The 14,473-nt window shown below is 35.0% G+C and overlaps 3 protein-coding genes across 3 annotated transcripts; 2 read left to right on the forward strand and 1 right to left on the reverse strand.

The window, feature by feature from the left end:
- Positions 1 to 3,234: 3,234 nt before the first annotated feature.
- Positions 3,235 to 4,544, forward strand: LOC114530274 (phosphatidylinositol transfer protein alpha isoform-like). The gene has a single exon (XM_028551874.1). The coding sequence runs from the start codon at positions 3,318 to 3,320 to the stop codon at positions 4,146 to 4,148; it is 831 nt and encodes a 276-aa protein (XP_028407675.1). The 5' UTR covers positions 3,235 to 3,317; the 3' UTR covers positions 4,149 to 4,544.
- A 1,109-nt stretch (positions 4,545 to 5,653) lies between these two features.
- LOC114530298 (probable signal peptidase complex subunit 2) lies at positions 5,654 to 7,903 on the reverse strand. Its single transcript, XM_028551906.1, has 6 exons — positions 7,796 to 7,903; positions 7,503 to 7,589; positions 7,167 to 7,327; positions 6,266 to 6,359; positions 6,060 to 6,178; positions 5,654 to 5,850 (listed from the first exon to the last, which is right to left on the reverse strand). The coding sequence occupies exons 1-6, from the start codon at positions 7,835 to 7,837 to the stop codon at positions 5,745 to 5,747; spliced, it is 609 nt and encodes a 202-aa protein (XP_028407707.1). The 5' UTR covers positions 7,838 to 7,903; the 3' UTR covers positions 5,654 to 5,744.
- A 1,489-nt stretch (positions 7,904 to 9,392) lies between these two features.
- On the forward strand, positions 9,393 to 12,997 carry LOC114530380 (cholesterol 7-desaturase-like). Its single transcript, XM_028552001.1, has 4 exons — positions 9,393 to 10,265; positions 11,256 to 11,501; positions 11,710 to 11,877; positions 12,419 to 12,997. Exons 1-4 carry the CDS (start codon positions 9,438 to 9,440, stop codon positions 12,581 to 12,583), a joined length of 1,407 nt encoding a protein of 468 aa, XP_028407802.1. The 5' UTR covers positions 9,393 to 9,437; the 3' UTR covers positions 12,584 to 12,997.
- The last annotated feature ends 1,476 nt before the right edge of the window (positions 12,998 to 14,473 follow it).

Here is a 14,473-nt window from a genome sequence, read left to right on the forward strand (position 1 = left end):
TCGTAATTGGAATAGTGTGTTGCATTCTTATCTAACAAGTGAGTTACAAGTGAGGCTTTTATTCAGTCGGAATCTGACAATTGCGTTTATGTTAAGGTAGAAAGTAGTGCAACTACAATCCTAATAGTTTGGGTAGACGTAGGGTAGACGATATTCTAGTAGCGTCAAATAGTACAGACAGTTTAACACAGGTGAAGAGAAATCTAGGAGACAGATTTCAAATGAAAGACCTAGGTGTGTTATCGTGGTTTTTAGGAATAGAATTTAACTGTACAGAAGGCACTATTAAGATGAGTCAGACTAAATACATAGAGAAAGTCCTATCTAGATTCGGAATGCAAAACTGTAAGCCTAGGACATCACCATGTGAAATGAACTCAACGAAGAATGTCAGAGACAGAGTAGAATCAGAACCAGCTGACAAACGATTATATAGAGAGATAGTTGGCAGTTTAGTCTATGTGATGACTTCTACTAGACCAGATCTTTGCTACAGCGTGACAAAACTCTCTCAATATTTGTCCGCTCCCACAGTGGATCACCTGAACACTGTCAAGCATGTCCTACGATATCTGAAAGGTACTTCAGATAAAGGTCTTATTTTCCGGAAGGTTGATAAACCAATGACTTTAATTGGTTATTGTGATGCAGATTGGGCTTCGTCAGAAGACAGGCGTAGCATCACAGGGTATGGATTTCAGTTGAGTGAGAATGGACCTTTGGTTTCTTGGAAAAGTCGAAAGCAAGCAACAGTGGCTCTGTCCACTTGCGAGGCTGAATACATGTCACTTGCTGCTGCTGTGCAAGAGGCAAAGTTTCTTTTCCAATTGTTGAAAAGCTACCTAGATACATCCAGAAATGTGTTTGATTCTATCATTCTATATTGCGATAATCAGGGTGCATTAGCATTAGCTAAGAATCCAGTCCAACATCAAAGATCTAAGCATATAGATGTACGATATCATTTTGTATAGATCTGAGATTGAGAAACATTTGTTAAAAGTAATGTATATTCCATCGAATGATAATTTGGCTGACATATTTACGAAGCCAGTCACAGGATCAAAAATGAAAGTATTTCTGAAACGTATCCTAGCAGAGTAAACTCAATTTTTGTAAATAGTTATATTTCTATCAATGTTAATATTATATGTTTAAGTGGGGGTGTTAAGATAAACATTAATATTCCGAGGACGTCAGTCTATCTATGAACACGTGTCATAATCACATGAACACTAGCAGTATAAAGTTTTTGTTTCATGTAGTTTTTAAGTTAGTTGTTAGTTGTTAGTTGGAACTGTTACTTGTAAGTTGTATAAGTTTTCGTTAATAAATATTGTTATATATAAGTCTTCCACCGTCATGAGTTTAACAGTCGGGATATTTACTGATTTACGTGACATTCATGTTAGTGATGATGATAATGATGAATGATGATGAGCTTTATTATAGTGTCAAAATTTATAGCAGAGCACATATGCTCCACTTCGGTTGTATTGAGTCGACTGCCTCGTACCCAGGCGCTTTTGATACTATTCAGGAAAATTTCTCCCCTGTTAATATTATCGTTTGTTCACTGCTCTGGAAGGACACTGCTCGAGGATTGTTTGCGATGGGGTGCGCACATTCATGATCATTCTGGAACAATTATTAGACCGCGATTAGATGGGGCCGCATTTTAATGTGGCAATTCTGGATGCCACCATAATGCAGAGACAACAGACGAGATGAAAAGGATTAGGTACAAACAATGTCAAACATTTATACACTTGTGGTTCTCAACAGGGTGCTCAGGCATTCAAAAATTGTTATACATAGTGATTTCAATAGTCTCGGTTTATTTGGGCAAGTGCGGCATTTTTAATGCCTAGGCAACTCGTGATTCTAAGATTTAATATACGTTTTCTTATGTTCTCTTCCAACCTTTACGTAAGTAGTAAGTAATAATTTATGCAACTGGATAAATTTCCATTTTTAAAGATGTTTTTGCATTTTTTAAACGTGTAAAATAGGTTGGGCGTATAACGATGTGACGATATTCGTAACGAATAAAAAATATCGACCGTGAATTATTTACATTCACTTGTGTCGGAAACTGAAAGAATAGATAAATACATTATTATAAGCAAAGTAGCAAAGTTACTATTCAAGGTTCGTGCATGACGTTAGAGATAGAATTGCAACCATTTATTAGATAGGGTGTAACGAGAACGAGAGGAGAGCGAGAGTGATTGTGATTGAGATAACGTTGAAAACTGTGATTTTGTACATTTTCTTTTATGATTAAATATCATTAACTGTGACGACATTCTCGACATTTGCATGAAATAAGTCTCTAAGTGCGCAAGGGATATTGGGTTATTAGCAGCGCGTTATTAGTTCGGCCGGAGCAAGCAGGTTCTGTCAAGCAGGGTCTTCTATTACAAGTCCAAATAGGCAAAAACCATCTTCACTTGGGGGCCAGAAAAGAGAGCCTCAAATAGCTTCAAAGATACTGTGAATCTTCAAGTTGTGTAAAATAATGGCACGCCTGATTGAATTAGGTGGGCGGCAGAGGCAGCTGTCCCTGCTGGCAGAAGGCAAGGGACATTTCAAGTGCAATAGCTTACAATAGAAATCCATCGGGCAAAACTAAACATATGAATGATGTTCACCCACCCTCAATTATCGTTTTAGTTACGTCCCTGGTAGAAGTGCAACCAACGAGCTTTACGAATAGCAGCACCGAAATTAAACATAATCATGAGTTGCAATCGTTTCCCAATCAATCTTGTTGTAAATGGTTTCTACGGGACCAGACAAATGTTGTTTCAGTTTTAATTTTAAAAAAGAAAAGAGAATATAATAATGAAAAAGGAAGAGATAAAGTCAGTTAATATATCCACATGGGCGTAGCGTGCAGCAGATCACTGGTGTAGGCGTCCCACCCCATAGTTAAGATAGTCACGCTGGTCACGTAGCGCTCCGTGGATATTTAAAAACGTACTAACATGTCTGCGACATCTTTACTGATCACAACATGACTTCTTTCAGGCCATCATTGGTCAAATCTGTGTCGTCATGATTGGGGATTATGAGTAAATGGTGAATATATTGCGCAACTAAGCCTGGGAGGAATACGCTTAGATGGTTATGACAAAATTGTACTCAGATGTACATAATGTTCGCTGCTATAAAACCACTATAGTACATAATTGTACACATTTACACTCAGAGCATGTGACAAATCCTCAAGCGTTTGCGGTTTTGTGGCTTTTATTTCATTCGAAGTTTATTCCTGTTGCTTCGTGTATCGACTTGTTTAAAAGGCTGAAATCATGGCTGAAGAACAACAACTCCCATCAACTAGTGTCATAAAAGAATATCGTATCCCTCTACCAATCTCAGTCGACGAATACAAGATCGGCCAGTTGTACGCTGTGGCTGAAGCAAGCAAGAATGAGACTGGGGGTGGTGATGGCATTGAAGTTGTCGAAAACAAACCTATGGAACATAAAACCTTTGGTAAATGTCAGTATACGTACAAAGTCATTCATTTGTCGTCAAAAGTTCCTGGTTATGTGCGTCGTTTAGCGCCGACAGGTTCGTTAGAAATTCACGAAAAGGCGTGGAACGCCTATCCGTTTTGTCGAACCATATACACCAATGAATACATGAAGGACAGTTTTCATATTATAATTGATACCTGGCATAAACCTGGGAATAAAGATAACGAGAACGTACATGAGTTATCTGCCGATGAATTGAAGAAACGACAGATCGTTGATATTGATATTGCTGCATCAGTTGAGTCGCGGGATTACAAGGAGGAAGAAGATCCAACCAAATTCCACTCAGAGAAAACCGGCCGTGGGCCATTGGGTCCAAATTGGCAAGAAGACATCAAGACCCAAGATGTGCCTGTTATGACATGCTACAAATTGTATCGTATCAAATTTAAATGGTTGTTTCTACAAACGAAGGTTGAAAGCCTAATTGTTAGTTCTGTTACCCGGTTGCTAACCAATTTCCATCGGCAGTTATTTTGTTGGTTGGACAAATGGTTTGGCTTGACGATAGAAGACATCCGGGAATTGGAAGAAAAGACAAAAGCAGAACTTGAAGAGCAACGGAATAAAGGAGAAGTTCGCGGAATGTGCGAAACATAGATGCTAGACAGTTTAATTCACATCAAGAACCAAATTATTTACCTTTTAAAACTTTTACATTCCATTAAAGAACTATGTAGTATTGTAATTGATTATTATTTGTGGTCAGTGAGAAAATTGATATTTTCTCTGTTGCTTTGGGAAACTTGGAAGGTTTTGTATGTGTACAGAACTAGATTGCAATAAATGCATTGCAGGGATTTAATTATCTTGTGTATGATAAGCAGAGAAATGTGTTAAAAAATATATGTATTAAATTAGCTTGTGTTATGCATTTACCTGCAATAGTGGCTTGCAAAGCACTTTCCACCCACATAATTGTTTAAATTTCACATTGTAAACTAATAAGTTAGAAAAAATAGAATTTGTCATTAAAGATTTTATGGAACATTTAGAAAGTAATCTTTTCCACCAACAAATAAACTGCTAGTCAGTCATGCAAGTATTATGCACTAAGCATGCACTAAATATATTTTATGCCCCAGAAAGCAAGGATAACAGTTCACTGAATTTATTTCCTAATCACATTGTCACTAATTGGCTCAAGACCCAGGTCAGGTGCATATAGAGTTTCAGTATTCTATTCTGTCTGTAATAAACACATGCACATTTATTATCACACACTCTCCATTCTGTTAAGATTTTTATCTCGCGTTTCAACTAAAAGTAAACTGCTTGTACATAAAGCATGAATTAAAATCCCAAAGCTACGTTTTTTAAATTTCTGTTAAAAAATTCAAAACAAACTAAAATCAGAAGCACTGAAAACTATATGCCTAAAAATTAAAAAACATAAAAAGTTACTGGCGCAGATCAGATTCCCATCCTCTAAAAAATGCAGCTTGAAATATTGTACCAACCAATGTTTAAAATATTTTTCAGAACTTTATCAGTATGGTTGTATTTGTGGGATAATGGGAAGTGCGTATGTTTGCCCAAATTTGTCATAACACTGACCAAATTAACTTTTTCGGAGGAATCATTCAGTATTTTTTATGTTTTAAGACCATAAAAACGAAGCTCGCCACCGTTACAATATCAAAGCATTGTAACAGTCTAAGGTTACAGGAACCTCTTGTTATCTGGTCAGGCATAGGTAATAGAAATTATTTAATTATTGTTTTATTTAAATATGAACCTACGAAGCACCTAAGAAACTAATGACAGTGATGTGTTTCCTGGGGTGCAAATTTGGGTATCAATTCAAATTTAGGGGGGTAAGTATATAAATCAGTGCCCAATTATTTTTAGACTGCATTCAGGCAAAGTACCCAAAACTGGTGCCCAAAATTAAATTTGGTTTTTTAAAACATGCTGAGCACATGCAGTGTCCTTGTTAAGTACTACACTGGGGCTAGTGCACCATGCCTTTTTTCATTTGGATTTTCAACCTAAGCATTAAAATATATGATAAGCACTGGAGCCAAGCACTCAACTCCTATGCAACAAACTTGAATCTATCCTGACTAATGACAACTCTTCCCTCCCATCTCCCTGGCTTAGAGCTAATAAAACAACCAATTTCATGTGCAGATATGTTTAATGAGTTCTTAATATAACTACAGCACATTATACAACAATGGTGAATTAATTCTGCTACTGTGCTTTCTCCTTTTTTAAACCTTTTTGCATCTCCATTACATCATTTAAGAAGATGTCGAAGTGAAGTTCCCCATTTTCATCGAACCATGAAGCAACAGATCTAATAAATGAATACATTTTTTTGACATTTGACAACAAAAATAGGACCAAAGAAGCTAAAAGCCTAAAACACATGCATAGGTTTCAATGATATGCTAAATTGTTATATGAACAGTCACATAATGTTGTACAGGAAGTCACAAACTACAAAAGCAGCTAAAACTTGTGCAAGTTAGCTAAATCAAGCTTATCTACGCTTTGTTATCATACTTTTTCATAGTTTGTTCTTCACTTCTTTGTGTCTCCCCATCTTTATAACACAGTGTCAACTCATAAATATCATCATATCTTTTCAGTGTTGATCGTGCACTCCACAAGTGATCTGGACCCTTATAATTATTGCAAAAGTTCAATAAAATAAACGTTTATCACATGGGCTGAAACAAAATATTTCATAATCACCAATTAATGCTTACCATTCCAGCCTTATCTTTTTCATTTGCAAACACTATGTAGTTCTTTTCTCTAAATGTTGTGAACACTGTTAATACACCCATTAAGATAAAATATCTTAGTCAGTCAAGGAATACAAAAGATTTTTTTCCCCTTTTTAAAGGCTGATTTAACCTTAACAGATATCTTTGACATTTGTTCCAATGATTATTGGACATTATGATGAATCATGAATTAGTGAATCAATCACCTTAGCAGATATTTTACAAAATATTGTTGATTGCAACATTTCACATTGCATTCACATAAAAATGTCCAGCCTGTTTACAATATGTCACGTAAAATCATGGAGGCCTTTCACTTTTACACTATAAAACTCAAAACAGCTACAATTTATGTAATAATTCAAAATATTTTCATGGATAAATATCTAAATTGATCAATAGACTTAGTATTTTCCCAATTTCAAGGTCTATGTGACACATAGACACACCATATTATTTGAGGCTATTTGTTCCCAGGCTAGTATAGAGTGACTAATGAGAGCTATAATTCCCTGCTGTGTGGTGCTTTGACTGCTTTGCTTAGCCAAACAGTGTCAAAGTTTCCAAGAAGTGTTTCTATAGATTGCCTTGTACAGGCTGATTCATTTGCTTCAAGGTAAAATCCAAAACATTTACATTTCAGCTCACAAAAAATAGGTAATTCACAGATCACACACAATTCTAGTCTGGGTTCACAGGTCACCTATAAATCTGAAGTTGTATTTAGTCTTGTAGAAATTTCCAAGCAAGTATCATAGATTTAGTAAATCATCAATCACATTTAACTGGTAAAAATACCACAATCACACTTCACACAAAAAGTATAGGTGACCCTCTTTAAATGATCACTCTGCAGCTACACAAACTCTCAAAAGGATACGCAAGTACACAAAGGATCAACACTGTACGAGAATTAGGAAAGGGGGTGATGTAATCATATATTAAGGCACCAATAGCAAAGAGACAAGCTACTGTGCATAATGCAAGCCTTGTGTCAATCACACTATTGTTTTCAACAAATTTGAGGTGTTCTGTCAAAATCTACAAAAAATTAATGTATATAGATATCACCAAAGAATAGCATTGATGAAATGCATCTATGAAATGGTTCCAGCAACACACCTACATGACATTTTGCATTATTTCATAAGGAAATTTTGCATAAGGATTCAGCCCCCATATAGCTGAGCCTGAGTACATGAAAAAAATTACCAACCTTTCGAACAGCGTCATCTAATGCATTTTTAACTGCATTTCCATCCCATTTATCTATCTGGACTGGTTTTTCATCTCCAATTTCCCACTAAAGTGCATTCAATTATAAAAATGTTTTGGAGAAATTATGCACTATCTTCCTTTTAATACTTTGCTTCTATTATAAAGCTTTAACAACTGCTACTAACCAGTCAACTGAGGCCACCATAACTGACTTTAAATTATTAAATAATAGCACTCGATTTACTTTGAATTTATAAGTAATTCCATTATAAGCAATCATTAGAAATTTACCTTAGAAAGCAAGCCCTGTTTTCCACCCTTCCTGGAAGCCATGTTGGTTTATTGACACCGATTATACACGAACTTATTACGAAAGTAACTCGACTAATGCTTCGACATTCGTCGTAAATGTCTCGTAAAAACAAACTTGTCCTGCATTGATTGGCTCATAGAGATTATAAATAAAACATTGTTATTTTAAAACAGTGTTATTTATAATCTCTATGGATTGGCTGGGCTGGGCTATCTTTAAAAGGGGGAACGGGGAATCGGGGAATGTGGGAATTGGGGAATCGGAGAACAGGTAGAATGGTGGAACTATGGAGTCATTGAACAGCTAAACGAAACCAAAGCCCGCGATTCTGTTCCACATTCCCCCGTTTCCCCTTTTCTCGCACTCTGCATTTCCTCCATTCTTTCCATTCCTCTGTTCTCAGTTCTCCTGCTCCCGAGTTCCTCGGATTCCCCCATTCATTCTTATTCACGTCAACGCAGAAAGTCTGATGTTACACGAAATTTGATTGGCTCAACAAAACTATCGAGCCAATCAAACTTCGTGTTACACCAGACTTTCCGCGTGACGTCATTATGAAAAAGGTCTATTGTGACCTGTGAAGGGAATCTGCTAGGGTCGAATTCTCACAATTGAAAAGAAAATCGAGCGAAAAATTTTGTTCGATCGAAAAATTCCGTCTATTCTAGTGGAAAACCGGCTTTAGACCACTGAAATTATTTATTGTTTTCATTGATCCGGATCACTGATCCTGATGCATAGCTATGTAAATTTCTCGTGTTCATTAACTGTAAAAGTTAATGAATTTTTAACTCGCATTTATACCAACATGTAAATTTACGTGATCGTGAATAGGGAAGTTCATACCGTACATTCCTTGTAAAAGGTGGACAAAACATAACGTACGCGTTGCGTAGGCAAACTTTGGAAAAAGTCAAAATAGATATAATTTTAAAATTCATCATCCGTGAAAAAAACATATATTGGTATTGTCAAATTCCATAAAAGATGTAACGATATTTGCAAAAATATTAATTGAGAAATATCTAACGGCTAGGGCAATTTGTAATGTTAATCTTTTTTAATGCTGCACAATCATGGAGAGCATTTGCTGAATAAATACTTTGTTTACACTGGATTTTTAAGATCGCATTAGATTGGGTAACGTAAAATTAAAAAAAGGCCGAAGCGCATGGCTAATGTTTTAAATTCTTGACAAAAAATTCCTGGTAATATAGAAATTCTATTTTGCCAATTTACTGGGAACGTTTTTGCGTGAGCTTTCAACTAAACAACATACGTCGATTCAAGCAATTATAAAACGATTACTAGGAATAAATATATTTGAAAATTCAAAAGAAAGCAATTCAAAAATAATGTGTAATATTTGTAATAATTGTAACTCACGCCACCTCTTTCGCTATTCTAATTGGCTATTCGAAACAATACCTCACTTGTGATTGGTTTTTAGAAAAATATAACCCGAAGGCAAACCAATCAAATGTTCCCATGTTCAAAGTTCAAGTAGCAAGTTCCCTGAATGTAAACAAAGTTATATTATGTTGAAAATAATAAAATTGCTCATTTTTACCAACACCTGCAACTGCAAGGGCGGTCCGCGAAATTGAAAGTTCCTTTAAAATGATTCGCTTTCGAAAATCTTTGATTGCTATCGTTTTAATAGTCGCAGCAAGTGCTTCACCATTATTTGGCAACATTCTTGAACTGCCGGGATATTTTTACGGATTTGCGTCTGGTGTTATAAACTTTCAACGTTCAAGTAACGTGTTCATTCATGCGTATAGTCATGCAAGGTACATATTAGTACAGTATCTCAGCCTACACATAGTTGCCGTCGTGTTTATCGCTGTTTACAGTTTCACCCGATTGTGGCGATTGTTATTCTCGCCGTTAGATTATAAATGCAATTTAGCTGATACGGGATATTTAGAGGAGGGGTTGTCAAAACGCGAAACTGCAAACCAAGTTCGAAAGAGGCGAAAAATTGGTGACATTCCTCCCGTTTACCCAAATGGATGGTTTTTTGTTATTTTATCCGCCGACTTGCCAGTCAAAGCTGTTCGGTATGTGCAAATTTTAGGCGAACATTTGGCGGTTTTTCGAGGTGAAGATGGAGTAGCATATATACTGGATGCGTATTGCCCACATCTTGGGGCTAACATTGCAGTTGGCGGACAAGTCAAAGGTAATTGCGTCCAATGCCCTTTCCATGGCTGGCGGTTTGAAGGAAATACTGGACGATGTGTGGAGGTGCCTTATACTAAATGCGTACCAGAATTTGCTAAAACGAAGTCCTGGAACGTGATTGAGAAAAATAAGAGGATCTACGTGTGGTACCATGCAGAAGGGGAGGAGCCTGATTGGTTTCCTGAGGATATTGAAGAAATAAAGAATGGCACTTGGCACTACTGCGGTGAGACAATGCATAACATAAACTGCCATATAGAGGTAGGTATTAATAGTAAATTTGAAATCAAGCTTCTTTTAATTCCTTTGCAATGCCTTGATTGGTTCTAGGGTGGAGTATCACTCGAAAGAAACCTCAGTCTGTAGTGACCATCTATTTTAATGAAGAAACCTGAATAGTGAATAGTGCATTTTAATTGTTAAAAAGTCAAATTTGGTATTTTAGATTAGTGCTCTCCACTGGATAGCGAATTTTTCAGCCATTCTAAAAATGCTAAAAGGCAATAAAATTTCAGCTTTGGAACAAACAATTATTAAAGAGAATTTAAAGCAATTGAAAAAACCATGTGGTGAATAGTGAATAGAATACAACCTGCCCTGCAAAGACAACTCCATTGTTTTTTTGTGTAAGTGTGATTCATCATGATTCATCACTCAGCAAGTACCATAAATAGAAGAAATCACCCCCTTGCCTATGTTTAAAATGGAGTAATATTTGAATATTGGCAGGGGTGTGATTGCTTCTATTTACAGTACTTACTGAGTGACGAATCATGACAAATCACACTTATGCAAAAAATAGTGGCATTGTCTTTCTGGGGCCGGATGTATCAAGCCCATTTAGCTTCAACGGTGGATAAGTCAAAATAAATTAGTCAACTTGAAAATTATGCGCTGAATATGTAGTTGTAAACAGTATCTTTGTATTAAGGTTAAAAACATTTAGTTTGCTTGTTGAATAAAACAATAGACTTTCTTAGATCTATTTTGAGCTCAACTACCGTTTAAGCTAAACAGGCTTGATACAACCGTTCCCAGATGGGTATCTGTGATTATACAAAAATAATTGGTACAATTACTTTAAAATGATAATATACTTACTGTGTTTATAGATGGCCCAATCCAAATGCCCAATATTGAGAGAGTTAAGAAAAGTGCATTATTAAGGAGTCAGATGAATAAAGATTTTAATTTGATGATTTAATGAACTAATTACCTTTAGGCCTCATATAAGATTTTCTTTACTACTAGGACCTGCCAGAAAATGGTGGAGATCTTAACCATCTAAACATACTTCACACACCACTGATTGCATCTGGCAAGAATCTGAACAAAATTTTTAGTAGTTTTTGGAATTTTGGCTATCATGAGTGGATTGCCACATGGACACCACTTGAAGGAGATGAGAAGCATTGCTCAGTGCTTTCAATTCTTCAAAAGGCTCATCTGTTTGGATTTCATTTATCATTTTTTGATACCTATGTCAAAGCGAAACAGGTAAAGGGATAGTATGTATACAGTTTATACCCCAATCAATTTTTTAATGACTTAAATATATAATAATTTGACACTTCACAGTTGGATCCCCCACTCATTTTGGGCTAGTCTATGACCCTGACAAATACACTTATTATTCATGTCCAGCATCCAAAATGATCAGTTCTGACCAATTACATTTTATATATAGTTTTTTCTATTTTTGTAGATTGGTCCTGGCATTGTTTACATGACATGGGAATCAATGTTTTTTAAAGGCGTATTTACTCACGAGGTCACCCCTGTTGAACCACTTTTACAAAAATTAACTCAAACAAATTATGGCTCTTGTCCAAATATAATAGGAAAATTAATGTTATATGCAGAAGCAACACAGGTAAAGGATAATGAGTACAACACTATTTGTGCTTTGAATTATTAATGTTATTGATGTGGCCATAAGAAGCCCAGAAATGAGTGTTATTTATTCTAAAATCATGTTTCTGTTCTTGTGGCACTTGGGTGTGTTTGCGCAAATTTACTCAGTCTATTATCATGACTTATAATGGGTAGACTCCTGCATACGCATGAATGTGAGCACCACAAGAACAAAAACACAATTTTAGAATGAATAATTAACATTCATTATTTCTAGGCTGCCTATGATATCACTAGATGATCATCAAAATACAACGATGTTGAATCTTTTTGAGCCATCAATGTTCAACTATCGGTATTGATGGCTCAACAATTATTGTTAACAATGCTGTTCAAGGGTGCAGCACAACATTGTACACTCTTGTTTTAACAACTTAATTGCATCAACATAATGATTTTAAATGACTGGTAAAGGTGATCATGACTGCATGAATATAAGCATGAAAATAAGGCATTAAAGATAGATCAACAGTGCTAAATTAATATTTTCTATACAACAGCTTGAACGAGATGTGATGGTGTGGAACTACAAGACATATCTCTCAAAGCCACTACTTCTGAAAGAAGATATAGGAATAAAAAAACATAGGAAATGGTATTCTCAGTTTTATTCTGAAAACAGCCCAAGATTAACTATGGCTAAAAATAAAAATATGGAATGGTGAAGTGGCACATTTTATTAGATATTAATCACTGAATATTAATGATTTCTAGCAATTTTCTTAATTTACTCTGATAACCAAGCTATATATTATTAGGACTTTTTTGTGACAAAATGAACCTTTTACATTTAGTTTAATTATTTTTAACTCAGCTGATATGCATAAGTTGTGTGTGGTGGTATGAATAATACTCCAATCTGGCCACTACCAGTGATAAATACTATAGGTAAATAAAGAATACACCTGTGATAATCTATCATTAGAGTGGTGGTACATCTGTAGTGTTATATAATAGTAATGTATAGTCTTGAGCCATCTTTTAGAAATGAATTTAGTCTTGTGTTGTGTTGTTTTTTATGGATTCTGTTGTAAATTTTTTAAAACTGGATTTGAAGTATTTATTAATTATACTATTAGTTTACGCAAACATACTAAAATCAAATTATTGCTAAAATTGTCTCTTATTAATTCTTATTAACATTTCCAAGTTGATTGCTATTGTATTTTATCCATTAACTGGCTAGCATATTTACATTGCAAATTAATGGGTTGAGAAGTCAAACCTACTTTGTTTGAATTGTTTGTCCTGTAGATGGTACCACTGGATAGTAAAACAGTCTGGCTTTATCGAGATGCAATAGCATTATCAATACAGACAAAAGCAGACTTAAATAACAGTACTACTGCAATAACAAGCTAGATTAAGAAGTGAATATTCACTTCTTGAACTGACCCAATTCAATATGCACCCCATGCCAATATTCTAAGATCTCTTGATAAAGTTTGGAAGACATCATCTGTTTAGAAGACACCTGGTGATATACAATAAAATATTGGTAAAATCAGTAATCCAACACCACTATGTTCAGCATTACATCTGGATGGTACTTTTCACCTTCAACAAATCTTTCAAGGTCAAGTTCAAGGTGCAAGATTGCATTACCACAAATATAGTGCAGTATCACTGCAGATGGTCTTTTGTTTTGTGACAATATCTAATTTCACTAATACCATATATGTTTCAACAGCATTACTACCTATCAATCTATACAAAATATTCCCCTATTACTTTAGTTTGTTGCATTTGGATAGTGACATACCAAATCATTTAGTGATTGCTAACATACAACTATGACTACTTTCCTTGAATCTAATCCTCCTACGTGTATGGACTGCCAAGACATGACCATTAACCACAAAAGCATGGAATTCACAAAATTCTTAGAGGATAATTGCAATTAAACAGTTTAATTTTGAAAACAAAGCATAGCCAAAACAATAGTCCATATGCTGCAGAGTTCCTACACAACAAAGACACCCTTAACACACCCACTCAACTTGCCTTCATCAATATAAAAACAACTAAAAATATTTTATTGTTCTCCAGGCAACACATATTTTCAACCCTTTTGGGCATTCAACTTCCATTTCATAAACTCACAGAAGTAGAAATAACAACTGAAAAATTCAAAATTTCAAACAAATTGATTTATAACAAATTCAAATTGGTGCTTATCATAAATTCTCTACATCTAAATATGTACACTAGATAATAATATTGCATTTCTATAACCCTGCACTAATGATTATACAAAATTCTCAAACCCTATTTAATCTTTAGAAATATTCTGACATTTTTAAAAAATATATTACAACTGCATATCAGCCTTTATCTGTATAAAATTTATCTGCAATTTGTACATTCAATTTTTGTGTATAAATTATAACATAGGTGCTTCTTTAAGATGACGAATAAAGAAATGTTCCTTGAATTGGTACTTTATGACCTAAGCGTTCTAAAGAATTCAGAAATGTTCTTTTATTTATGTTCGTGATTTTCAACAGTTCAATGTCACGATCATGAAAATTATGTACACAGAGCTCACGAGCGAT

This window comes from Dendronephthya gigantea, unplaced genomic scaffold (assembly GCF_004324835.1).
Source record: "Dendronephthya gigantea isolate DGI-Jeju-01 unplaced genomic scaffold, DenGig_1.0 000061F, whole genome shotgun sequence".
Lineage (NCBI taxonomy): Eukaryota > Metazoa > Cnidaria > Anthozoa > Malacalcyonacea > Nephtheidae > Dendronephthya > Dendronephthya gigantea.

Excerpts from the sequence above, each read along its gene's own strand:
- LOC114530274 (XM_028551874.1), top strand. The coding sequence starts at position 3,318 with ATGGCTGAAGAACAACAACTCCCATCAACTAGTGTCATAAAAGAATAT.
- LOC114530298 (XM_028551906.1), bottom strand. The coding sequence starts at position 7,837 with ATGGCTTCCAGGAAGGGTGGAAAACAGGGCTTGCTTTCTAAG. Across the intron at positions 7,328-7,502 it reads TAGATGACGCTGTTCGAAAG|ATTTTGACAGAACACCTCAA; the intron begins GTTGGTAATTTT and ends AATTTTTTGTAG. Across the intron at positions 5,851-6,059 it reads GAAGAACAAACTATGAAAAA|ATCTGTTGCTTCATGGTTCG; the intron begins GTATGATAACAA and ends TTCATTTATTAG.
- LOC114530380 (XM_028552001.1), top strand. The coding sequence starts at position 9,438 with ATGATTCGCTTTCGAAAATCTTTGATTGCTATCGTTTTAATAGTCGCA. Across the intron at positions 11,502-11,709 it reads CCTATGTCAAAGCGAAACAG|ATTGGTCCTGGCATTGTTTA; the intron begins GTAAAGGGATAG and ends CTATTTTTGTAG. Across the intron at positions 11,878-12,418 it reads TATATGCAGAAGCAACACAG|CTTGAACGAGATGTGATGGT; the intron begins GTAAAGGATAAT and ends TCTATACAACAG.